This window comes from Danio rerio, chromosome 16 (genome assembly GCF_052040795.2).
Source record: "Danio rerio strain M-AB ecotype USA chromosome 16, GRCz13ab, whole genome shotgun sequence".
Classification (NCBI taxonomy): Eukaryota; Metazoa; Chordata; class Actinopteri; order Cypriniformes; family Danionidae; genus Danio; species Danio rerio.
Genome location: NC_141036.1, coordinates 1,322,541 through 1,350,000, shown reverse-complemented (window position 1 = coordinate 1,350,000; position 27,460 = coordinate 1,322,541). Strand labels below are relative to the sequence as shown.

At 38.3% G+C, this 27,460-nt stretch overlaps 2 protein-coding genes and 1 long non-coding RNA gene across 9 annotated transcripts in view; 1 reads left to right on the top strand and 2 right to left on the bottom strand.

Moving 5' to 3' along the window:
• tars2 (threonyl-tRNA synthetase 2, mitochondrial) overlaps positions 1–10,611 on the bottom strand; it is a 31,704-nt gene extending 21,093 nt beyond the window's left edge. For 4 of the 6 annotated variants that reach the window (XR_015510758.1, XR_015510757.1, XM_087286379.1 and 1 more), the window contains exon 1: positions 2,616–2,809. Coding sequence is in view for 2 of the 6 variants with exons in the window: in XM_087286379.1 (XP_087142505.1) it covers positions 2,616–2,699 (84 nt within the window). In the remaining 4 variants the exon portion in view is untranslated. Of the gene's footprint in view, positions 1–2,615; positions 2,810–9,056 lie in introns of those variants that run through there. The other 2 variants (XM_087286380.1, XM_087286381.1) reach the window with 2 other exon arrangements.
• LOC141378129 (uncharacterized) lies at positions 2,975–23,280 on the top strand. Its single transcript, XR_015510763.1, has 3 exons — positions 2,975–3,092; positions 15,678–16,990; positions 22,021–23,280. It is a non-coding gene; the product is annotated as an uncharacterized LOC141378129 (long non-coding RNA).
• Positions 9,057–27,460, bottom strand: part of rprd2b (regulation of nuclear pre-mRNA domain containing 2b) — a 28,563-nt gene continuing 10,159 nt past the window's right edge. Inside the window, exons 2-10 of one of the 2 annotated variants that reach the window (XM_087286376.1) lie at positions 22,467–22,596; positions 21,909–22,120; positions 19,352–19,404; positions 19,117–19,243; positions 16,705–16,880; positions 15,651–15,915; positions 13,402–13,713; positions 12,825–13,028; positions 9,057–10,977 (exon numbers count right to left, since the gene is read on the bottom strand). In XM_087286376.1, the coding sequence (XP_087142502.1) occupies positions 9,200–10,977; positions 12,825–13,028; positions 13,402–13,713; positions 15,651–15,915; positions 16,705–16,880; positions 19,117–19,243; positions 19,352–19,404; positions 21,909–22,120; positions 22,467–22,596 (3,257 nt within the window). In that variant the 3' untranslated portion in view covers positions 9,057–9,199. Of the gene's footprint in view, positions 11,863–12,118; positions 13,029–13,401; positions 13,714–15,650; positions 15,916–16,704; positions 16,881–19,116; positions 19,244–19,351; positions 19,405–21,908; positions 22,121–22,466; positions 22,597–27,460 lie in introns of both variants that reach the window. The other variant, XR_015510738.1, reaches the window with a different exon arrangement.

Here is a 27,460-nt window from a genome sequence, read left to right as displayed (position 1 = left end):
TAATGAGCACAGAGAGTCAGGACCTCGGTTTAATGTCTCATCCGAAAGACGCCGCTCACTGACAGTCCCCTTCACTATACTGGGGCATTAAGACTCACACAGATCGCAGGATGAGCGCCCCCTGCTCGCCTCTTTAACACCACTTCCAACAGCAACCTAGTTTTTCCCAAGTGGTCTCCCATCCAGGTACTGACCAGGCTCAGCCCTGCTTAGCTTTAGAGAGTAAGCGGTCTCAGGTTACAGGGTGATATGGCTGTGGTTTAAATGTGGACATTATATGCCCTAAGCGTAAGTTTCTTTAAGTCAAATGTTTGTTTGTTTTTGCACTATTATGTCTTTCTCTTCGTTTTCATTATTTTATGATCGGTTTTATTTTTTATTTTTATTTTCTTACACTTGTCTCTTTTACTCCTGTTTATGTAAAGCACTTTGAATAGCCACTGTGTATGAAATGTGTTATAAATAAACTTGCCTTACCTGTGCTTAATGGAATACTTCAACCAAATAATAATACATACACATTTTTTTTTAATGCAGAACAGTCAAGTTCTAAAGAAGCTTTCTGCCAATGGCCATCAGACTGTTAAACTCTTAAAGGGTCACAAAGTGTGTATATATATATATATATATATATATTTTTTTTTTTTACTTTACAACTTGTATGCACTATTGTGTTTTGCACTGTCGATCCGCCTGACGATGAGGACCGTCAGTCAGCTGCTATGTATAGGATTTTTTTTGTTACATATATTATACTAAGGGCGATGCGGTGGCGCAGTAGGTAGTGCTGTCACCCCACAGCAAGAAGGTCGCTGGTTCGAGTCTCGGCTAAATCAGTTGGCAATTCTGTGTGGAGTTTGCATGTTCTCCCAGTGTTCAAGTCCAAAACATGCGCTATAGGGGAATTAGGTAAGCTAAAATTATCCGTAGTGCATGAGTGTGAATGAGAGTGTATTGGTGTTTCCCAGTGATGGGCTGCGGCTGAAGTGGCATCCGCTGCGTGAAACGTGCTGGATAAATTGGCGGTTCATTCCGCTGTGGCAACCCAAGATTAATAAAGGGACTAAGTCGAACAGAAAATGAATGGATGAATATATTATACTACTTATTGTTTAGGGTTATTTCTATTGGAACTGTAGAGCCTATGCTACGAAATTTCATTCTGTGTATACGTACATGTGAATCACAATAACATACTTACTACTAATAATAATGGTGAAAAACAAAACAAAGTTGGTAACCAAAAACCACTGATATCCATAGAAAAATAGCAAAGGGGGAAAACCAAAATAATGCAAGTCAATGGGTACCAATCTTTCTTTAAAATATTTAATTCATATTATATATATATATATATATATATATATATATATATATATATATATATATATATATATATATATATATATATATATGAGCAATTCCAGCATTATGGATGTGACATTTGCAGTGAAAACTCAAAACATGAATTCATATAGAAAGTATACGTTAACATTATATCGAAAAATCAGTTTATATTTTTCAAAACAACTCGCCACAGAGTTATGGGATCAGAAAAATATCAATCTGTAAACACTTTTTATATTTTAAATGAGAAAAATGTACATGCGTTATGGATGTGACAAAAAAAGTCTGCGAGTTTACTGTCTACAACAGACTTTGTAGAAATTCTTTCAGTTAAACTGCACAACACAAAAGAAACAATGCTAATCAAACATATATAAGTCGCCTCACTATATAATTAAAATTATTGATTTTATTTTATTTGACATTTTTGCAGGTATGTGGAAAAAGTGTCGTTATGAATGTGACACTTTTTTGTTATGGATGTGACAGCTGTGAAATTGCCACTTGTGTGATTTTGGCAAATTAAATATAATAGTTTGAAACACTGACAGATACATTTATGAGTATTTTTAGAGTGCTGTAAAACACTTGCTGACACAAAAAATGTAGATATGGTTACTCTATTTTGGTGAAAACTTAATAATTTTTCATGGCAAAGTTGACATTTGCATGGAATTGCTCATATATATATATATATATATATACACACACACACACACACACACACACACACACACACACACACACACACACACACACACACACATATATATATATATATATATATATATATATATATATATATATATATATATATATTCCTATTATCAGCAACAACAAAAAAAAACAAGTCAAAGAGGTTTAGTACAAGTGGATGAGACTTTTTGGTAAAACTATTTCTTTGAAAATCAGCAGAAAAAGTTTAATTCGTTTTTTTTTTTTAAATCATTAAATATTGATGTGCTTAATAGATTTACAATTTCAGTTTTTCACAAACGCAAAACTTTAAATAAAAATAAATACAAAAATAATACTAATACTTGGTGTTCTTTGCTATCACATTATTACACCCATACAGACCTTTTCACAACAGTATTTAGATATTTATACAGATTATTAATACATGTATTCATAATAATACTATTTCATAATTTCAGTTTTACTGTAGGTGCAAACACACACAGATGCTAATCTAACTCTAGTCAATGTGTCACCAACATCACTGACATGACTGAATGAGTAACTGACTCTCTCTCATACACACACACCTTCCCGTAGTGTCTGCAGTTCCACCCCGCCGCCCTCACAGCCGCCAGCCGGACAGGCCATCTCGAAAACACGGGTATCACCATTATCACGATCCCTAACTAGAGACAGAACTACATAATTTCCACTAATAATCACACCAAATGATGCCCTCTCTCAGCGGGCCGCCATTTTTTACCGGAACTATCACACCGCCAAAGACCAGCAAACCCGATTGGCTGAGGAGAAGCGGAGGAGGGCGGGCTTTATGTGAGAAACAACCAATGAGAAGACGAATCAGTAGTACGTCACTTGCGTCCACTCAGTGCGTATGTAAATACACTTCAGTGAGAGATAAAACGCAGCGGATGCTGCTCCATGTAAACAAACTGCACTCTCAAATAGGCGGAGTTAAAGACAACAGTGAACGGAACAAAACGAGGGAATATAAACAAACTTCTGCCTCCAACAGCCTGATGTGACGTCTTCATTTATACAGGGTAAATAAAATAAACATGCATGAACTCAAAACAACAGCCTATATTATCTGCTGGACACTCAAGACGAGGTAAAAATGCATATAACACGGTAATATGAGTATAACTGACTAATTAATGCACTTCACTATTGAGTGTTGTCTACTAAAGGAGCCCTTGATCAATATAATTGATCATATAAGGATTCAGACTCGTTTCTCCAACGTTAAATGGCCCAGAATGTGTTTTACACTTGATTATTAATGTTTACTACGCATATTGCTAACAAATCTCAATTTAAATTATGATTTATCAGCTATAAAACTGATATACTGCATAAAAAGCTCCTTTTAAGTATCAATAACACTAAACACTACACAGTAAATTAAGTGTTTTATATTTGCATGATCTGAAACGGGTGGAAAAGAGTGAACTACTAAGCCCAATTCAACAAGTTTGTAAAGATGATTTAGATATGAACACAATCATTGATTATTATTAGTGAAATTAAAGATATTACACAACACTGCTGACACTGTTTGGTTGCAGATGCACTTACAATATCAGTTATTGCTTTAAAATGTGAATTATTAAGTGTCTAATGGAGCGAACCAGTAACATTATTTTAAAATCAGTGTGTTAAGCTGGGTTTAACTGCTGTTATGCCACTGCTAAAATACAAGAACCCATTGTAACAATCACATTATGTCACTTAAATCATGGTGTGGAGATATGGTGTCTCTATTTTGTCATTTGGGAAGGGAACATGGCAGAAACATAAATGAATAAAAAGCAACTTGAAGGTGAAAATGTTGTCTGTTCAGACATTATTGTAGGGACACAAGTCTTAAAGGGTTAGTTCACCCAAAAATAAGAAAAGGACATTCTGTTTAACACAAAAGAAGATATTTTGAAGAATGCTGGCACTTATTGGCTTCCATAGTAAGTGTTTGCCTACTATGGAGATCAATTAGTGCCAGCATTCTTCAAAATATCTTCTTTTCTGTTCATCAGAGGAAATTAACAAAGGTTTAAAACAACATGAAGCAGAGTAAATAATGTAATTTTCATTTTTGTGTGAAATAACCCTTTAAGTAACTAATAGAACATCCTGTATTGCAAACAAAACTTTCAGAAAAAGTCATGATGGCATCTGTTGTGTGAGACGCTGCAGAACAATGATGTACTTTAAGCCTTTTATGTTGTTTTTTTGTATTTAAATTGTAATTAAAGAGATAATTACACACCAAAATGAAAATTTCATCATCTACTTGATCTCAGACCTGTATGATTTGACAAAACAAGACTGCCTTTCATATTTCCTTTAAAACTTTGCATATTAAGGCTGTGCAATATGACGATATATATCGTATGGACAAAATAAAACATCTATAATTTCCACATATTATGCTCTATGGTTTATTTTGTGGGGTCACTAAATACACTGTTTACAGTAATACAGTTTAATAATTTATTTTAGTGCAATATTACATGCCAGTACAGGGACGCAGACAGAAAGGTGAATAAAAGCATTGTGAGAAAGTTATTTAGCAATATTTCATATTAAACCTGTAATCATTAGTTTTTCAAAAACGTTTTATATGTTATTAATCATCTATATATATATATATATATATATATAAAGCTATTAATCGATTAAATTTACGGAAATAATACTACATCACAATATATATGTTTATCAAGATATGGGATGACGTATGAATTTTGTCATATCGCCCAGCCCAATGCATATTATTATGCATATACTCAAATGTTTAAGTCTTATTCAGAGTAAATAATTAATAACATATAAAAGTATTAATAACATATTAAACATTTTTGAAAAACTAATGATTACAGGTTTAATATAAAATATTGCTAAATAAAATGCAAAATATAATCATTCTACTTTCTCACGATGCTTTTATTCACCTTTCTGTCTGCGTCCCTGTACTGGCATGTACTCATATACTTAAAAATGTTAATAAAAGAAAAAGTCCTTTACATTTGATCATTATATATGAACTACTAATTGATCTAAATTACAGAAATGATCCTATATCATGATATATATCATTATCAGGATATGAAACGAGTTATAATTTGTTCTATTGCCCAGCCCTAATGCATAGTTCTCCAAAAATATGTAGTATACTCAGAAAATTATAAAAAGTTATACAGGTTTGGAACAGTTTGTGGAGTGACTAATGATAATTTTCCTTCTTGAGTGAATTATGGCTTTTATTAGTTGACCCAGACTGTCTCTGTACCTTTAAATGTCTGCATGAATCCAGAGTTTACATCAGAATTGGGCAGCGAACCCGTGCAAAACTCTACATTTACACCTTTGATTCATTCAGAACATGCAACAGATCTGCCCTTGAAATAGTTTTCAGTAAGTAAATGCTTCTCTTTCTTGTGCTAAACACTGGGAAAGAAGACACTGGATCACACTCCTCAACAGTTCGGCACTGATGGGAACATTTTCACTTCTTTTCTGACACAGAACTACAACAGAGTACATGTCGTTTCCACACTGAAGTCGTCAAGCATTTTGCTGAAAAGCAGCGAATCTACATTGTGAAAGGATTCACCGTTTGATTGAGCTTTAAGAACAATGCATGTGATGCTGACCGTGAGTCTGGTGCAGAAAACAGACACAGCTCACACATTTACATCATCATAAAGGGATAAACTAATGCTGCTTTTAAAATCATGCACTGTCAAAAAAATATCGGTTAATGAACAGTTTCTGCGTTTTACCATTCACAAGTGTTTATTAGCTGCTCTGTCCACTTTTGATGTTGAAAATTCAACTCTACAGATTAACAAAGTGACTTTTATTGAGCTAAATTGTCCGTAGTGTGTGTGTGTGTGTGTGTGTGTGTATGTTTTGGTCCTCCAGGTTGGAGGTTAAACAATAGGCTAACGACCCAACTTGTAAAAGTTAGATGTTACGAAACACTAACATGCTGAGGCTAAATAACAACTCCGATGGGGGGAGGGGGGCACTGAGCCGACAACCGCTAAATTTCGCCATAGCGCACACCACACACCAGCTGATTGGTGGAGAGGAGAAGCCAATTATGATATGAGGATGGACAGAGGCCAGTGGGCAAATTTGGCCAGGATGCTGGGGTTAAACCCCTACTCTTTCTCCAATGACATCCTGGGATTTTTAATGACCACAAAGAGCCAGGACCTCAGTTTATCAGCTGCGTCCCAAATGGCACACTATACACTATGTACTTATGCACTAACACACTCAACAGTATATGTATGCAGTGTTGTCCCAAATGGAACACTTACATTTACTGGTCTCACTTTATATTAAGTGGCCTTAACTAATATGTACTTACACAGGATTTAATAGTTTGTTACAATGTACTTATTGTGTAAATGCATGTATTTACTGTGTACTTATGCTTGATTAAATACATGTGTATAATTACATCTGTAACTAACTTTTGTAATTACACTTGTAAATACACTGTTGACCATCCCTTACACCTTAACCCACCCTTAAACCCACCAAACCTGTCCATAACCCAACCTCTATCCCAACTAAAGAGCACCACAAGTGTTCTCAAATACATTATAAACACAGTAAGTACATAGTAGTTAAGGACACTTTAAGGACACCGTTTTTCTGATGACGTTTGACGGTTGCCAAATCAGTGAAATAAACGACCAAACTACCAAATAATACCAGCCATGAGTAAAAACAAATTCCCCATCAGGAGGCGCTATAATCACTCTCGTAATGCTGTGTTCACACCAGACGCGGAAAGAGCGCCAAGCGCGAGTGATTTACATGTTAAGTCAATGCAAGCGCGTGAATAGACACCAATTGCATACTGGGGTAAATGGCACGGCGCGAATGGCCTCTATCATCCAGGTTCAGGTCTGGAGGAGTTTATGAGCTCAAAGAGCTGGTTGCATCACTGAAAGGATCTAGTGGACTCAGACACGGCCCTAAACGTATCAACGCTGTTTTTCAGCCTTCGTAAAGCACATAAACACTTATTTTCTTCATAAAATTTCGGCTATTTACGCATGAATAGAGCGATTTATCCGCACGTTCCACGTCTAGTGTGAACACAGCATAAATGAATTTTGCTTTCACAATCGAAAATAAATAAAGTTATCCAACATGTGCGCCCAATAGCTTCGCTCCTTCCACTATGCAAGCAAAGCTGCGGTCATTAAGTGAGTGGAGTGTCCATCATTCCACACTTCATTTTACCGATTAAATAAGTGCATCATCCAGTTAATTAAAGTGCACTTATTATTATTATTGTTTTTTTTTTTTAGTTTTCAGAGTGAACACACTACTTACACATTTTATACTACAAAATGGCGAAGAATAGTGCATAAGTATGCGATTTGGAATGCACCTATTGTCTTATCTGAAAGACTGTACTCCCTGAGCAGTTTAGAGTCTTCATCAATATACTGGGGGCATTAGGACCCACACAGACAGCAGGTGGCCTCACTAACACCACTTCTAGCAGCAACCTAGTTTTCCCATGTGGTCTCCCATCCAAGTACTGACCGGGCGCAGCCCTACTTGGCTTCAGTGGATGACCATGTGATGCTGTGTTCACACCATACGCGAAACACGCGAATAAATTGTGCTATTTGCACACAAATAGTCATGTGAACATTGAGTTTACTCACTGCATTGGCACATCAAATCCGCTTCGTTTGCACGTCAAATTCACTGAGCAATAGACGCGGATTCGCATCATGGGTGGGGCTCCAGTCTGCCCGGTGACTGTAGCTTCGTTGCTAAATGGCTAACAGAGCAAGAGCAAGCTCCTGATTGGTTAAAGCAGTGTGAATGTCGGCTAAAGTTCAGATTTTCAAACTCAAGCGCATTAAAGCACATCAATCGCACAATATGATCACTTCGCACGCCTCATTCATGTGCATCACGCCGCAGGATGTCTATTCACGTCTTTGCATTGACGCTTCTTCTGTGTCTAGTGTGTACGCAGCATGAGAGTTACAGAAAGCTAGCTGCCGGCTACTAAGGTTTCTGTAGCGTAATATACAACACCAACCCAGACAATATAGCACTGCAGACTATTACAAATGACAATAAAAGTCACTTTTTCAAACTTTTCAGGGTTAAAAGTTGTTGAAAGACAGATCAAGCTCCCATTATGCAATTCAGAAGCATAAATAAATGGGGAATAATAAAAATATGGATCACAAAATGCAGAAATCTGCTAACTCACAGATTATTTCTAATAGAGATAAAGAAGTGACTAGTGGAAAAATAAACATTTCAGATACAATGAGTAAATGTAAATATTCAAAACTAATGTGAACTAATGAGAGAGATGTATCCCATCTCTGCAAACATCACTACATTATCAAACAGAATACCATGAGGAAATAACCATTCGTTCTTGAACAAAGTACGAGACCCACCTGTAAAGAAAAGTCTCCTTTCTTTCAATAATACTTCTGGTTACAATGCTTTTATTAATCAGAATACACGTAATAATATTTCTATTGTATCCCAAAAGGAGAAAAGAAAAAAAAAAACGCAAAGGAACTCTTGATAAGCACTTGAAAACTACTACGTATAGCTTGCTTTTTTTTAGTATATATCGTACGCAGTGTGAGCCAAGGTCTTCACATCTTGATAAAGACTGATAAAGTTTTAGCTTAATGAAGCATTAAGATCACAACATCGTTACCCAGCGTTAACGTCTACCACAATAATTTAATCACTCAGAAATTAAGTTGAACTCTGCTGGCTCTACGCTCGAGAGCAACAGAGGTTAGATAACAGACAGAAAACAGCACTCCGCAACCTGTCGACAACAGAAACAAGTATTTACATGGGAAACATTGGAGAGTAAGTGTTGTAGGGTAGGAAAGAGTTACTGAAGGGAAAGAGATGGTCAGCGTATCTACTTACAACTCATCCACACACACACTCTTACACACACACACACTGAAAAGAATAACCACCTTCTGGCTTCCTTCATAAGGAGGTTTCCGGATTAGCCAATCTGGTTTCTCCTCCGGCTAGTTCAGGGTTTCAGAAAACCTCCTGAGGACCTGCGGAGGTGTCGATGCATGTGTATTTACATTGCTCTGTTAGCTTCTACATGCTAATACCGAGGGGGCATGAATGGTCTCTTGGAAGGGTTGAAAGGCCCGCTGCCGAAATTACCAGAGGAGCGCTTTGCTCCAGGAACTACAGGCTCACGTTTGTGGGAACCGGGGCCTCTGGGGGGGAACTGTGGAGAGCGGAACGTATGGTAGTGGTTTGGGTGGATGTGGGATTGAGGTGGAGAAGGGCGACGATGTCTTTGATTTGGGTTGTTTATTGGTGGGCGGTTGGGAAGTGATAAAAGGGGGCGGGGTTCTGAGGTTGGGGGCGGAGCTGTGGGTGTGACCGGAGGGGTGCAATTGGGGCCTTCTCTAATCCTACCCAATAGGGGTGGAGGAACGCCAGGGGTGCCTGGACGGTGCAGAGGTGGAGAGTGGAGCAATGTGAACTGCTCCTTCACCGTACCCGGCCGCGGGGGTTCACCTAGCAGGGATGGGGGTTTGCCTCCTCTAATTGGTGCATTCACACCATCAGGACGGAGGTTGCCTGGTTGGTAAGGTAACACTCTGTCTATCGGTACGAGGACTCCACCAACCATAACAGTGGTGCTGGGAAAGTCTCTAGGAGTTGGTGGGGTTTGGGGGATCGGTGGAAGTGGAGGGGGAAAAAATGGAGGATGGAGCTGAGGAATGGCTCGTGTTGGGTCTTCGTTTAGGTAGGGTGGAGGTGGGTACTGTAAAGGGGGTGGAAGATGAGCGGGAAGGGGTGGAGGAGGAGGAAGAGGTGGGACTAATCCCAATTCTTCAGGACTTTCATGGGCGTGATGTGGAGATTGGGTCTCCATAAACTCCTCTTCTTCATACCAGGTGCTGCTGGCTCTAGAACTAGCGCTGCTTCCTCTTCTCAGGCCTCGGCCGACCAATCGGATGCCTTCTACGGTCTGAATGCGGTTGCTGTAATCGAGAGTTTCAATCGGCGCTCCTTCATTGGAGGATGATGAAACCACAGTCTCGATGCGATGGTAGTGCTCTCCGTTATCAGTCGGTTTCTTCTCTTTGTCTTTCGTCCCGTCTTCAGATCCTAAGGCTGGCTTGCGGGAGGATGCACTTTTCGCTCCATCTCCATCCATCTTTGCCTTTTTTTTCTGATCCTGCGCCGTTGATGGAATGTTCACACTTGCCGGTTTTCTCTTGGGGACTTCTTCTTCTTTGGTTTTTGCCTTGACTGATTTATTCACACTTGAGGCAGGGAGTCTTGAAGGTGGTATTGTGCGGTAATCCCGATCTTTACGTTCGTTTTTGTGTGTGTCCTGAGGAGTGATCACTGCATCCCACGGGTCTCCACTGTGGTAGGCTGTAGGTGAAAGGTTATGCTCTGGCTCATTGGAGACATGGAGGGAGTCCATGATTTCATCTTGTGTTGGTGTGCTCCCGCTTTCGTCTCGGACTGGAGTGCCGTCCATGTTTTCCCCACCGACAATAAGAGGGCTACTGCTGTCCAGATCCAGTCCTAAAGCACCGAACCCAGGATTGCCTTGGAGGAAACTGTTGATCTTTGACTCCAAGCTGGGTAAGGCCACAGCTTCGCTCTCACTTTCGGCCTCTTTTTCTTTCTTTTCTCGTTCTTTTTCTTTGACTTTTGTCTTCTCCGACTCTCTGCTTTTCTCCCGCTTAAAATTGTTGCCTGTTGGCTTCAGGGCCTTGGCTGTTGTTAGAGTGTTGGTGCTGGAAGTTGCTGGAGTTGTGGAAACAGAGGAAGAGGATGAGGATGAAGATGGAGCTGCGTCTGAGGAACTGAGAGTGCCTGAACGAGCTGACGAAAGGAGAGAAGACAAACCTGCAAAACACAAGATTTATTAAAAATCACATATATCATAATATAATCATCAGATGCTCCAGGATAGTTTTAAACAGCAGATGGCGCTCTAGGCTAGTATTTAACAGCAAGCATTGCTCTAGGCTAGTATTTAACAGCAAATGGCACTCTAGGCTAGTATTTAACAACAGATGGCACTCTAGGCTAGTTTTAAACAGCAGATGGCACTCTAGGCTAGTATTTAACAGTAGATGATGCTCTAGGCTAGTTTTTAACAGCAGATGACATTCTAGGCTACTTTTAAACAGCAGATGGCGCTCTAAGCTAGTGTTTAACAGCACACGGCACTCTAGGCTACTTTTAAACAGGAGAAGGTGCTTCTAGGCTAGTATTTAACAGCAGACAGCGCTCTAGGCCAGTACTACTCTAGGCTAGTGTTTAACAGCAGATGACACTCTAGGATAGTTTCAACAGCAGATGACGCTCTAGGCTAGTATTTAACAGTAGATGGTGCTCTAGGCTAGTTTTAAATGGCGCTCTAGGCTAGTATTTAACAGCAGATGTTGCTCTATGCTAGTTTTTAACAGCAGACTGCATTCTAGGCTACTTTTAAACAGCAGATGGCGCTCTAAGCTAGTGTTTTACAGCAGACGGTACTCTAGGCTACTTTTAAACAGCAGAAGGTGCTCTAGGCCAGTAGATGGCACTCTAGGCTAATGTTTAACAGCAGATGATGCTCTAGGATAGTTTCAACAGCAGATGATGCTCTAGGCTAGTTTTAACAGCAGATGATGCTCTAGGCTAGCTTTAACCGAAGATGACGCTCTATGGTCGTTTTTAACAGCAGATGGTGCTCTAGGCTAGTATTTAACAGCAGATGGTGCTCTAGGGCCAGTAGATGGCACTCTATCTTATCGTTTAACAGCAGATGACGCTCTAGGCTAGTGTTTAACAGCAGATGACGCTCTAGGCTAGTTTTAACAGCAGATGACGCTCTAGGCTAGTTTTAACAGCAGATGACGCTCTAGGCTAGCTTTAACCGAAGATGACGCTCTATGGTAGTTTTTAACAGCAGATGATGCTCTAGGCTAGCTTTAACCGCAGATGGTGCTCTAGGCTAGTATTTAACAGCAGATGGTGCTCTAGGGCCAGTAGATGGCACTCTATCTTATCGTTTAACAGCAGATGACGCTCTAGGCTAGTGTTTAACAGCAGATGACGCTCTAGGCTAGTTTTAACAGCAGATGACGCTCTAGGCTAGTTTTAACAGCAGATGACGCTCTAGGCTAGCTTTAACCGAAGATGACGCTCTATGGTAGTTTTTAACAGCAGATGATGCTCTAGGCTAGCTTTAACCGCAGATGACGCTCTAGGCTAGTGCTTAACAGCAGATGACGCTTGAGGCTAGCTTTAAGCGCAGATGACGCACTAGGCTAGTTTTTAACAGCCAACAGCACTCTAGTTTTAAACATCATTTGGCGCTCTAGGCTTGTTTTTAACGGTGCAGACGGTGCTCTAGGCTACTTTTGAACATGGCACTCTAGGCCAGTAGATGGCACTCTAGGCTAGTGTTTAACAGCAGATGACGCTCTAGGCTAGTAGATGATGCTCTAGACTAGTTTTTAACAGCAGACGGTGCTCTAGGCTACTTTTGAACATGGCACTCTAGGCTAGTATTTAACAGTAGACAGTGCTCAAGGCTAGTCTTAAACAGAAGACAGGGCTCTAGGCTTGTATTTAAGAGAAAACGGCACTCTAGCCTAGATTGTAAAAGCAGATGACGCTCTAGGCTAGATTTTTGCAAATCTCAATTTCATGAATGATATTATGCCTCCGCTCTATTGGAAATCACCGGGAATGTTTCTTACCCTGCAGGTTGGAGCCATGAGTCTGTGTTTTGCTGAGAACGTTAAGGATGTTCTCTGGTGAGAAGTCGACTTTGGACAGAATGTTGGCCAGAGGGTTGGATGCGGGAGCGCTGCCGGGAGTGGAAGGGGCAGCTTTGGAGGAAGACGCATTGGTGGATGGTGTAGTCGGAGTGGCAGGGGGAGGACGAGACACGGGACTCACACCTTAAAATTAGATTATAAAAACATTTGGAGCTACATGAAACAAAACGATTCCCAACTTAAAATACAATGCAATCATGTAATAAATAATCAGACAGCATTCAATTAAACATGAATTAAAATGCATGTGTAATGGTATATTAGATCCGTGCAGCTCTTAAAGTAACAGCATTGTTTGCTTTCACTACTTAGCTTTTATAGGAACACAAGTAATTGAAAACAATCATTTTAAATAATCGTCATTGATCAAATAACGTATAACATTGATCATGATCAAACACCACTATGATTTTTCTGTGATTAAAGCAGCTCTAGTGTGTATTGGCATTCTGATATCTGCAACTCGTATATTACATTCTACGAAAGGCGAACTCACCAGTGGTCTTCATTGCGCTGGACAGCGAGCTCAGAATGGAGCTAATTTTGCCCAGATCAACATTGGCTAAGTTCATCTGCAGGGGAGCGGGGCTGACGGCGGGGCCCGGGGCCGAAGCTGGTGCCGGGGCTGTGTTTACGGGTGTAGTGTTTACAGGAGGTGTCTGACTGGTTGAGGTCACAGACACAGTCTTAGTGGAAGTGGATGAATTCTGCGGTGCTTTAGCAGCAGTGATCTGGGAGCTTTTACTTATTGCAGCATTAGTGGACTTAGATGCTGATGGAAGACTGGACTTCTCTTTCTTCTCATCGACTAGAAAACACGGGACAACAATGGTAGTTAATATCACATCACATACTGCTGAAGTCAGAAATATTTCCCAAATGATGTTGAACAGATTCAGGAATTTATCAAAGGATTTCCTCTAATATTTGTTCTTCTGGAGAAAGTCTTATTTGTTTTATTTGGGCTAGAATAAAAGCAGTTTTTAATTGTTTTAAAGTCATGTTAAGCTCAATATTATTGGCCCCTTCAGCAATATTAGTGTTGGATTGTCTCCAGAATAAACCACTGTTATACAATGACTTGCCTAATTACCCTAACTTTACCCTAATTACCCTAGTGAAGCCTTTACATGTCACTTTAAGCTGAATACTAGTATCTTGAAGAATATCTAGTCTAATATTATGTGCAATTAGAAATGAGTTGATTTTGAAACTATTATGATAATATATATATTCAGGGTTCAACACTAAGGATTTTTTCTACTGGCCCGATTGGACCAGTGGTTCAGATTTTTACTTGCCCTGCCAAAATTTTCACTGGCCCCATAAAAGAAATAAAAAAGTTAGCCACATATATTAAATAATGTTTCACGAAATAATGTCAGGCGGTTGATTCCACTGTGGCGACCCCAGATTAATAAAGGGACAAAACCGAAAAGAAAATGAATGAATGAAAATAATGTCAGTAGTTGTAGAATTGAAATATTTGAAAAATATTTAGCAGTAAAATATAGCAGTATGGAAAACGTGCACGTATTTTATTGCAAAACAAAAGGTGGCTGACTTAAAAGTGACGGCAAACTAAGAAAAACATCACCTTCATTTTTTTCGTCATGCTGTACCTATTTAAATGTTTCCACAAAGAAACAGACATTTCCTTTAGCCTCATAATTTAATGTCGCGGTCATGTTGCCGTCTATTAAAATTTAGTGACAAGGCAGCACTGGCCCGATCTGGCCAGTAACAATTCTCTCTACTGTCCCGAGCATCTCTCACAGTGGCCCCGGGCCATCGGGCAGCCCTTATTGTTGAGCCCTGATATATATATATATATATATATATATATATATATATATATATATATATATATATATATATATATATATGTGTATATATATATATATATATATATATATAAATATATAAATATAAATATATATATATGGCTGATTCCAGCGTTATGGATGTGACATTTGCAGTAAAAATTCAAAACATAAATTCGCAGAGAAAGTATACGTTAACATTATATTGAATCATCTGTTTATATTTTCCAAAACAACTAACCATAGAGTTATGGGATCAAAAAAATTTAATCTGTGAACATTTTTATACTTTAAATGAGGAAAATAAACAAGCGTTATGGATGTGACAAAAAAAGTCTGCAAGTTTACAGTATACAACATTTTTCGTAGAAATTCTGTGAATTAAACTGCACAACCCAAAATAAATAATGCTCAACAAAAGGATAAGAGTTGGCTCTTTATAGAACAAAACTGATTGATTTTAATTTATTTTGACATTTTTGCATTTTTGAGGGAAAAGCTGTGTTATGGATGTGACACTTTTTCGTTATGGATGTGACGGATGTGAAATTGCCATTTGTTTGACTTTGGTAAATCAAATATAATAGTTTAAAAACATTGACAGAGACATTTTTAGGTATTTTAAAACTACTGTAAAACACTTGCCTGTGCAAAAAATGTAGAAACGGTTTCGCTATTTTGGTGAAAACATTTTTCTTTTCATGGCAAGGTTGACATTTTCATGGAATTGCTCATAAATATAATTTGGGGTGTGTTTTTAATGTTTATACGCTCCTAAACAATTAATAAAAATTAAATATACAAAAAAAATATATACAAATATGTAGATCCTGACTTTCAGAATCGGACCAGATTGTTAAGTGCCTAAATATTCCCAGCCCAAATAATTAATAACAGAATTTTCAATTTTGGGTGAACAAACCCTTTAACTTCTGCTTTTTCTCATCAGCAGCTCCTGTCGTTTCCTCCTCCTCAGACAGCTCCATGTCTTCAATATCTATGTTGTCCTTCTGCTGCTGAGCTCCATCTCCGGTCTGGCTCTGAAAAGGTGACTCGGATCCACTTGGTGATGGGGCGTCTGCAGAAGGAGACGGGAGAGGGGAGTCCTCCAGACAGGGCAGCGTCGCCTTCAGAGCGTCCAGTTTACGCTTCAGGCTGCAGACGCGGTTGGCGAACGCTTTATACGCCTGCAGGAAGAATGTTCCAGAGAAGCACATTATAAGGATATGGGACATACATTAGCCGTGTTTCCATACAAAGATATGCGCAAAACTGGAATACGGTATTAAAAAGGGTTTCCGCAAGTTTCATCAAGTCAAATTTAAAGATGCAAGTTTGACACCCAGTGGTTGAACTAGGTATTGCACTCCTGGTTCAAAACACATGCAAGTTGCCAGATTGACGACATCAACAGGAGTGAGCCTGATTATCAAGCCTAAAGGCTGATTTAAAGCTTGTTTTAAATAAAAGCAATAGATAGAAGCAATATTGTGGCTGATTTTGAAAGGCCTCAGCCGTCAGTCCGTCATTGCAGTGCTTCAATATTATTCTTCATCTATTATTATTTCCTCCAGAACGGTCTTGAGCTTGTATCTGCCCTCGCAAAGAGCGTCTCACTCCTCCAAAAGCCACCGCATTCATTGCTTTTTGTTGTTGTCTCATTTATTAGTTTAGAAACAAACACTACAGTGGAGAATCCCAACACAGCAAACTAGATTTTTCATTCACATATTTGCCGCCAGGATGCCAGGAAGTGGCGATTTTGTTCTCTTTGCTCCATCCCTGCTTTATTCACAATTATTCAACTCGCCATTATTCCAGTTTTGCAAGTCTAGTTTGCATCTTTGGATGGAAAACTAGCTAGTGATTTAACATTATTAAATTAAATAATATAAACGTTTCGGTTTAATCATTTAATTTCATTCCTAAAATCTAGAAGAGCTGTTCCCAAAATGAAGGCATCAGAGTTGACTCACATTGGCAACGATTTTGACCTCTTTGTACTGAATCTCATAGAAGATGTCTGCATTTCCCAGAGCCTCCAGCAGAGGGGGTCCTGCCTTCATCTGGCCCTCCAGGAAGGTCACAAACTCCTGCAGCTTCGTACTTCCCTCCTCAAAGTCCTTCGAGAACTTATTCCCACCCGCTTTATCTGTAGACGCAGAGAGAAGGGAGTCTAGTCAGGAAATTCTGTAGTGTCGTTTCAGGAAATATTTGATCCAGCTGTAGAAAACACACTCTTCCATCTGTCTGTATGCACCAGTAAGTAACTACATCCAAAATAATACAATTGAAATCAAGGTAAAGTGTTCAATTAACCTCCTAGGAAACGTGGACAGCACATTGGCTATTTAAAACACTTTGCATGTTTTATATGTTGTTACAGACATACAGTGTCATCCTGCAGCTGTTTTGCAGCATATGAAACGTCCCAAGCACTATTTATAACTGTCCAAAATTGGAAAAATCTTTGTTTTTACTCTCTGATAGTCAAAACTGGTTTTAAAAAAAATTTCTATGTTAAATATGCAGTCAAGAAAAAGTGTTTTATGTAGATTCGGACCACGAGTCCACATTTATGGAGATCATTTTTCTCTAAAAGTACATCATATCAAAAGATGATGCTTAGATTTTTATTTTAAGTAGGTTTTAATAAGCACAAATAGCAAAGCGAAATAAAAAATGCATGTAAAAAAGAGCTTGGGCCTGAAGAGGATAATCAAGGTTTTGATTTTGTCACATCAGCCGTTAGATTACAGCACGTTCGCTCTTACAGCAGGGGAAATAAGTATTGAACACGTCACCATTTATCTCAGAAGACACATTTCTAAAGGTGATGTTGACTTGAAATTTGCACTGGATGCTGGTAACAACCAAGAAAACAAATCTAACTAGTTTACAAATGAAGTTCTGTGTAATAAAACGAAATGATGCAAGAAAAAAGTACTGAACAAATGAAGACAGGGAGGTGTAGTTCCACAGTGAAAGCCCAGACAGCAGCAGAAATCTCTCAGTAGTTCTTGAGCAACCCTTTGCCCTTCCGCAGTGTAAGGCTGCTTTCACACCTGTGAATTGATTCAGTTGTTCTGAAACGGGGATTAAAATGTTTACAGTGTTGCTCTGTGTTCTTGGTGCGGTTCGCTTTCACACAGCAAACTTTCTAAACGGACCAAATTAGCTAAAACAAGTCACGTGTGAGTAAACTCTCCTCACATTGGTCATACTTTCACGGTTTATCTTGCAGAGTCCTGCTCAGCTGTCAAGGTGGGGTGGTGGTTTGGTGGTGTTTGACAGGGTGTGTGCGACGTGTCTGAAGAGCGAGGAGGGATGCGGTGTGGAGGGGTGAGAAGGGTGCGCGACGTATTTGAGGACCAGGAGGGAGACGCAAAATTTCCAGGAGATTATCAGTTGTTTGCGGGCATCCGGCAGTCTACCGTAAATGCACAGGGAGACTTCCGAAACTTAGGATGTCTGGAAAGACCTTCCGCCCTACTCATAATTCAAGCCGTATGCCTGTTACATATCCATAAAACACTGTGATATAGCCGGGCTCGGATTGTATCGCTTTCTCACTACCATAGATCTGCTCCAGAGTTCGTTTCAATCGAGCCGGGATCACCTCATAAAGGCAACCTCGGACCGATTGTTTTAGCGGGGATCCGAGCGCGTTTGCTCAATTCACATATGCCAAACAAACTAGAGAGGTTCCCAAACAAAAGTCTAGGTGTGAAAGCACCCTAAATGAACATCATCTGCTTCAGTCCAACATTTAAATTAGCAAGAGGATGAAGATTAAGATGACCAGTGTGGACATTTCAGCAACACAATGGTCCAAAAACACAGCCAAGAAGACTCTCAGATGCTTTCAGAGACAGAAAAATCAAGCTGTAGAATGGCCCAGCCAATCACCTGATCCGCATCCAATAGAGAATACAGAATAAAGCTCAGATTTGATAGACGAGACCCACAGAACCACTTCAGTTGAAGTGAAGTCTCACCCCTGAGCAATGCACGAGTCTTCATTCTCCATACGAGAGCCGTCTTTAAGCTTTAAAAGCCTTTTATATGAAGTATTGAATACATTTCAGTTGTAGCTGCAGTCCTTCTGTTATTCCACTGAACTCATTTTCAGATTTGTTTTGTTTTAGTTTTAGGTTTGTATTGTTTGAGTTTTTACCAAAACCTCCTTCAACTCCATGTCAACAGCCCCATGAAAAATATTATTGCCAGAGAAAGATACATGGCGACATGTTCATTACTTATTTTCCCCACTGTATGTTTCTCTATGTAGCACCGCGAGACATGATATTCGGTTCTATTGCATGTCCACACATGTATCAGGATGACATTAAATGACAGTAAAGCTCAAGTCGACTTGATTTGTTTACCTTTTAACCTCTTGAGGGCTTCATTGCTGCAGACATCCAATCTGAGAGCGGATAACTGCTTCTCTCTCAATTCACTCTCATCCAGAGCGTGCTTATACGACGTTAAACGCTCGACAAAATCATGCGGCTGACGAAGAGAGCATAAAGAAAACAGTTTAAATCAGTCAGTTTAATAAGCTGGACAACCAAGAGAGGCAGGACAAGTTCCTAAAGCAAAATATAGATCATTACTTACCACAAACTCTGCCACAATTTTAGACTTCAGAGCAGTTTTAGAGCTGACCGGGGCTGCAGGAATGAGTGAAAAACAAAAAACGGTTATTATATTTTCATCATCATCTGGTCACTCTGGGTATTTACTAGGGCTGTGCAATTAATCGAAAATCCGATTTCGATTTTGGATTTTACCGATTATGAAAAACCATTAATCGAGATAAACGATTATTCCATCATGTACCGCCCCATTTCCAGTTGTACACGTGTGAAACTCTTTGCCTCTGCAAAGCTCAGTTCCACGTGAAAATGACTAAAAGCGTGTGCTGTAATGCAACTTTTGCAGCACAGGATGCGCATCATTCATATTTTTAAAAGCGGACAGGTAGCGTGTGTGTGTGTTTGCGTGCGCATGCACATTTGTGTCAGAGCGCGGTGTTTAGTGATTATCCATATTAACCCTCACTTGTGTAATAAACTAACAAACTTAGATTCAAAACACACTTGAAAGAGAAACCATATCAGAGCCGCACTCTTAAAGTGACAGCGTGCAGTATTCCTGCTGCTGCCGACTGTTTTTAATATTAATCAATAATAAAATCAAAAATACAGTGAAGATGCTTATAGCACAGTTTAAACATAACAGATTTAATAACTCATTTCTAATAACTGATTTCTTTTATCTTTGCTATGATGACAGCACATTATATTTTACTAGATGTTTTTCAAGATACTAATATTCAGCTTAAAGTGACATTTAAAGGCTTAATTAGGGTAATTAGGCAAGTCATTGTATAACAGTAGTTTCTTCTGCACACAATCAAACATATATATATATTGCTTAAAGGGGCTAATAATATCGAGCTATTAAAATAGGTTTCAAAATATTCAAAATTGCTTTTATTCTAGCTAAAACAAAACAAGCCTTTCAGAAGACAAAAATATAGGAAATACTGTAAAAAAAACCTCTGTTAAACATAATTTGGGAAATATTTATATATAAAAATAAATTCATATACTAAATTCAATAATTTTGACTTCAACTGATAATCGTTTTAAATAATCGTGATTACAATTATGACCAAAATAATCGTGATTGTGATTTTTCCCATAATCGAGCAGCCCTAGTATTTAGCAGGGTTTAGTTACAGGATTTATTCAGGTGTGCACTCTTCATTTATATTCGTTCCCATACACATTTCTCTGCAAATATACTGTAATATAGTGCAAGTGAGAATACGGGGCGTGTATTTATGTTAGTTCAGCACTGTTTTTACTTTCATGAACCAACAATGCTCAATCAATCAACAACTGCATTAACGTTAACAAAGAGGAATATATAGTGTAATACATGCATTGTTCATTGTTTGTTCATGTTAGTAAATGCATGAAGTAACATTAACTACATGTCCCTGAATTTAAAGTGATACAGATTTTTTTTTTCTTATGGTGTTTTCTATTTTATCCGACAAACAACTTCTGAGGTAAACGTAACTTAATACACTAGCATTTCACTGTACAACATAGACACATCCATATTAAAAAAATGTGGATTCAAAAAAGCCGGTATGTGTATTGGACACAATGTTTATGCAATTGTGGGCAAAATTATGACATTTTTGTCCTTTTTAAATAAATCCCAAGTTATGTTTAACAAAACAAGACTTATTTTACAGCAGTTTTGATCATGCAGAAAAAGCAGTCCATCCAGTAATCGGTCAACAGTATAGGGCAAAAAGGAACGGAAGTTGTGGCATCATACCACTCCGTATTTTTAATTTTATACACCAAATGCAGCAAGACATAGCACATATTTCACGATCATCAAAAATGTAGCCTTGGGCACATATTCCCAATGAGCCTCTGCTGAGATACACACTTTGTAGGATTACGCGAGACATTGTAATAAAGCAATGCAGAAACTCTACAATGTGCTGAGGTTTATCAATGCCTTCACTTGTCCAGCATTGAAACTGTAAGTGCAGAGAGAGAGAGACAAATTTTTGACTTCATTGCTATATCAGCTTCTCTGCATATGTATATGAAACAAAAAAAAAAAAAGATCAAGTTTACCACATTTTATAAAGATCTCAGACCCTTTAAATTCACGTGTCGTCTTCAGTTTTAGGCTGAGGCGTGCTTTGCACTCACACTATAAGTGTACCGCCCAAGTGAACCGCGCTCTGGCACACCTCTTTCAACCGGGCCAGGGCCGGCCAACTGAACCACGCCTGAGCCCGATTCAGAGCACCCTTAGATCAAAAGTGGGCTACAACTAAATACTGAGCAAAGGGTAATTAAAATGATACAAATATTTTAACAATTAAAAGTCATTAACATCAATAAATAATACACAAGATAAAATACATGAATAATAATAATAATATAGAAGATAAAAAAAATCTAAATTGTACTCTTTTTGAAGGAGGAATGTTGTCTGATTACATTAAAAATAGGGCACTCCACAACAATACAGTTAACAGTTTGGTTTCGGTTGCATTATTCACATTTTAAGGGTTGTTCTGCTTTGAGTAAAGGTCATGTGTGAGTGAAAGTAAGTGTAGAGATGAGGAACTGACCAGCAGGAGGAGGCTGCTCTTTCACTTTCTCCTTTGCTTTTTCTTTCTCCTTCTCCTTCTCTTTGACCTTCTCCTTCTCCTTGACTTTCTCTTTGACCTTTTCCTTTTTCAGCAGATTGGCCTTCAGCTCGGAGATCAGCTCCTCAGGATACACGTTCCTCTCCTGCCAAATACTGAAGATCCTCTCCACCGACTTGCAGACTTTAGCGTCCCTGTAAACACACAGAGAGCGTTGCAGAACGGAGGTCCACTTCAGACAGGAGGTTAACAGCACTACAGGTACATGTGACTACTCTGAAGCTTAAAAATACCATAATATACTCGCAGATACTTTAGGAAACATGCCAAGTGAATATACTTGTTCATCTGAAAAACAATGGCAAAGAAAGCAGTCTCGCAGGACTCCCAGAGTTCATCAAGATCCTTTGAGTTCATCTTCAACACCTCCTCCTTCATCAGCTCAATAATGTTGAAGTCTGGTGACTGGGCAGGCCAATCCTGGAGCACTCAAGTACACACACACACACACACACACACACACACACACGCTTCACTTACTTGACCAGCAGGGCGGCGTCTGGCAGCACTTCAGCGAAGGCGGTTCGGTAAATGATGGCGTTCTTCCTCTTGCAGTTCTGAATGACATCATTGGCGAGGTAGAAGAGATTCAGCCTGTGGTTGGCATCCGCTGCACAGAGAACACACGAGGGAAACATCAGTTACCTCACTACAACAACGACCTAATACAATAGAAAACGCAGGAGCGTAGATACATCAACTGAAACACCTCGACAGGAATGTTTATCTTGTGTATTACTGACAGCAGCTGAAGTCAGAGGACACTCAAACACTACGGACAATTTAGCCGACCCAATTCACCTGCACCGCATGTGTTTGGACTGTGGGAAAAACCAGAGCACCCAGAGGAAACCCATGCCAACGCTGGGAGAACATGCAAACTCCATACATTTCTAATCATAATAGTGTTAATAACTCATCTCTAATAACTGATTTATTTCCACTTTGTCATGATGACAGTGAATAATATTACACTAGATATTCTTCAAGACACTTCTATACAGCTTAAAGTGACAATCAAAGGCTTCACTAGGGTAATTAGGTTAAGGTTAGGGTAATTAGGCAAGTTATTGTATATCAGTGGTTTATTCTGTAGACTATCTAAAAAAAATTGCTTAAAGGGGCTAATACTATTGAGCTTAAAATGGTGTTTAAAAATGTAAAAATTGCTTTTATTCTAGTCAAAATAAAACAATAAGACTTTCTCCAGAAGAGGAAATATTATCAGACAAACTGTGAAAATGTATTGAATCTGTTAAACATCATTTGGAAAAAAATAAATAAAATTGGCTTATAATTCTGACGTCAACTGTATATATTTATTTACTGTTTTTTAGAGTGTAAAAATATAGAAGTTTCTAATAAAGAAATAAAACTGAACACCTCAATACTGCAATAGATGAAATCAGCCTCCACATAAACATCTACAAACACACAAGTCTCACTCAGCTAATTTTATTTATTTATTTGTGCATTACCCGTTATATTTACATTACAGTTTACACGTTGTGTACTCTGATTCCTTAACTTTAATTGTATGTGCAGCACCCTGGTTGTGAAATTCAACATGATTAATCTGAATATACGATAATAGAAAAACCTGACATTGTGATATTTCAACACAATCTCACGGCAATTCGTAACTTTTTCATTCAGTGGCTAAATCGTATGAATTCGTATGATCTAATCCGTACAATTGATTACGATTTGCACATCCCCCAATGACGGTTTGGTTTAGGGGTGGGGTTAGGTGTCACGCCTCCTTTTTAAAATCGTACGACTGAACTCGTACCTATTCATACAAATTAGCCACTAAACTGAGAAAACGTAAAATACTTACGTTTTCTGGTGAGATCAGGCTGGATATTTAGTTTTATATATATATATATATATATATATAGCGCGATATAAACACAATTTAACCAGAGTGTTTTAGTAGCTCTAATGGGAAAGAAAACATTAATTTAGGTTGATTGGGATGAATCTGAAGGGGACTGAATTATTTCATTCATTAATTTTCCTTTGGTTTAGTCCATTTATTCATCAAGGGTCACCACAGCAGAATGAACCGCCAACTTATCCAGCATATGTTTTACAAAGCGGTTCCAGCTGCAACCCAGCACTGGGAAACACACATACACTCTCTGACTGAATCATTTGCTTTAAAAAAAAATACAACTTTCAATCATCTCGAGCAAAGATAGAAAGGAAATAAACCGTGTTTTATAGTCTTATTAGTATTCAGGTACAGAAATTGAATTCGCAAATGTGAATAACACTGTGGTCTTCATCATTTTAATAAGTCTATAACATTAGGCTTCATTAAAAGTGACAAACTGTACAGTTTCTTGTGCCTTAATGCTTGAAGCTTTTCTAAAATTCTTGCACATTCACAGTCCTTTGGGGTTTCTGCAGGTTTCATCAAGTCGGATTTAAGACAATTTAAGACGCTTTTAAGACCATTCTGAATGAAACTTTAGACTTATCCAGGGCTAAACACTATTGATTATTTGTAAAGGCCCGGTTGGGCCAATGTTTTTTTTTTTGCTTGCTTATTTCTTAGTGACATACTTCAATGTGTCAACACAAAAAAACTCACAATTATCAACATGATATTTCTTTATTTTTTTTTAAATGACAAGTTTAATATTGTTAAAAGTATATTTACTGTGGAGGCAATTATATAAATAATCAAAATTATATATATTTGTTGGCTTTTGGTCCAGATTGCTCTGATTGTGTAGTAACTTCTCGATCGAGAGAACTTCTACTCAACCCAATAAATTCCTGAGTTTTATTTCCATTTGTAAATATTTAGTCTACTCAGACTTACTTCTGTAAATAGGTTTTGTATGACTGGGAGATAACGTAAAGGGATAAATTGCTCTGTTATTAAACTGTGTAATTGTTTTTAGCTTTCTTTCCCTGATTTTATTAAGACGGATTGTTGGTGATTGGATGGATGTCTGCCTGATTGGGTAGCTTTACTTGGACAGAGGAAAATTAAGAGCAGTTTAAAATTATTCAAGATATTAGAGCTGGGCGATTATTCCGATTTTTTCGATTCATTCGAATTTACATTTTAAGATGATTTAATTTTAAATCAAATCGAGAAATCGATTTTTAAAATATATATATTTAATACATTATAATGGCTCCAATGTCAAGACATTCCCTCATCAAGTCGATAAACTCGATCTCAACATGTATGAAAGACGTAAAAGCCTGCCATGTGAAAAACCGCGCCCATCTTTTGGTTTGAACAATAGCAGAGGCGAGGGACTGCAGCAGTGATAATGAAAGTAGCCGTCCCCATGATGTCATTTAGCGGACCTAGCTGAAAACCAGACAGATCAGGCAGCATAATACAGAGAGTGGAGCAAAGCGCATCAAATGATCGGTATTTAAAAGGGGGAAAAAGAAAAATAGATTAAATATATTAATTTATATTAGACACACATCTGGTGCTTGTATTTGCTCCTGCTATACGTCCACAACTTCACACATTAGGTTAAATTAGGCTTTACAGTTTCCATGTTCAGTCCTTTTCTTCCACTGTGTCTTTTTAAGAAAAGGCAGCAGCTTTACAACCTGACATTTAATCAGAAGACAAAGTCAAAGCCGAGCTGACAGCCAATCTTTCCCAGGCTCAGCAAAACTTGCAAACAATCCCTCTGTATTCCTGCAACTGCAATATTTAAACAAATAGTTCTTAATCAAATCTTCAGCAACGCTGTTTAACTCGTGAATTTGTTTTACATTTATTTACACCTTGATTGATTTGTGTATGACATGGCCATTAAAACTACAGTGTTCCTTAAGCAGATGGTTTTCAAGTTACTTTTAAAGAGAGTGCTACTTCAGTCATGTTGTTGTAATGTTTTGAGAAGACTAGTAACACAATAAAAAAACAAAATAATAACAATAATAATTCGAAATCGAAAACGTGAATCGCTCAAACTTTATAAAAAACCTAGATTTTTTTTTTTGTTGCCAAATCGCCCAGCCCTACACGATATACAACAATATTTCAGTGAATTTAGGACTTTTTAGAGCCTAAAATATAGATTTTAAACTTTAAGATATTTTAAGACCCTGCGGATACCCTGGTACCAACACATTGAGCAACATATACATTATGTTTACAACTCCTGCTCAACTATATCAACTCAACATTGCACAACCTTTGATATGACCATTGCAAATGTGCACATTGCAATATCGATGGTGAAATCATACATTGTGCAGCCCTAAATCTCAATTCTTATTCCAATGACCCTCAGCAAATAACAATGCCCCAAAATTGAACATTTCTCTTCTTTGCACATTCGCCAAGTCGTGCAGACAGCACAAAACTTTAGTTTTAAGTCTGACAAGTCTGGTTATTGTGACACAACACCAATGAAATATGTCAAACATACACATGCACCAAAGCAAATGTTCATCTAATATTACATTGAAATTAAAATTCTGGCCCAAAGCCAAAAAATCTGGACGCACTTGACTGAACACAGACCCTGCAGCCAAATCAAATATCAAGCTACCACCCAAATACCAGCATAACCAATCAGAGAGAATGAAAGTAATTTCATTTTAGAGGAAATCGATTATCGTTTTCCTGCTGGATCGTCACTGATGCGTTTAATTAATCGAAAAATTGTGCACATCCCAATGAAAATTTAATAAATTACATAATCGAGCCTTTGTTAAGCTCCACCCTTCTTAGTTACGGTCACTACGCCTGTCAAGCTTTTGTGCCTGTGCAATGAAATACAGCGTTACTAACCGGCCAGGAAACACGCATGGACAGAGCTTCTACATACTGTAGTTCATTCAGAGAAAGAACAGCCAGAAAGGGGAAACTGATGGATTTGTGCTGAATATTGACCCATAACAGCACCTGTAACTGTCAGTGTGTTTGTGTGCTCTTTATACCGTTTCTATTCTCATTTGCAGTTCAGTGGAAGAAATAAATTGAAATGCAAATCAAAGTATAAAAAGCAGAAATGAACAAATAGATTTTCCCTACCAGTAGAGCTGCACAATTAACCGTTAAAAGATGGCGATCTCGATTCGACCCCCTACACGATCTTAATCCAGCATTTCTACGATTCTGCCAATCATATTTTCAAGTTCAGGAGAGAAAAACACGAGTCTTATCATTGTTTCACACACACTGCTCAGTGACATTGACACCTCCAAATGATGTTGAATGAGTCACATACTGTATTTATAAGGTATAATTCACCTAAAAATGTCATTTTTGTTTTAATATAATGATGTTATCGTGATCCGGAAATCACACGTGACGTGAGCTGCTGACCGTGAGCTGTTATAGAGAGGGCGCACGTTCTACTTAATGATAGACACGCGCGCATCTACTTAAGTGAACAGAACCTGCATATGTTGTGAGTAACAGGTAATACAGTTGTAAATAATATTCAGTTTGTGGCACAGAGTGATCGTTTGAGAGC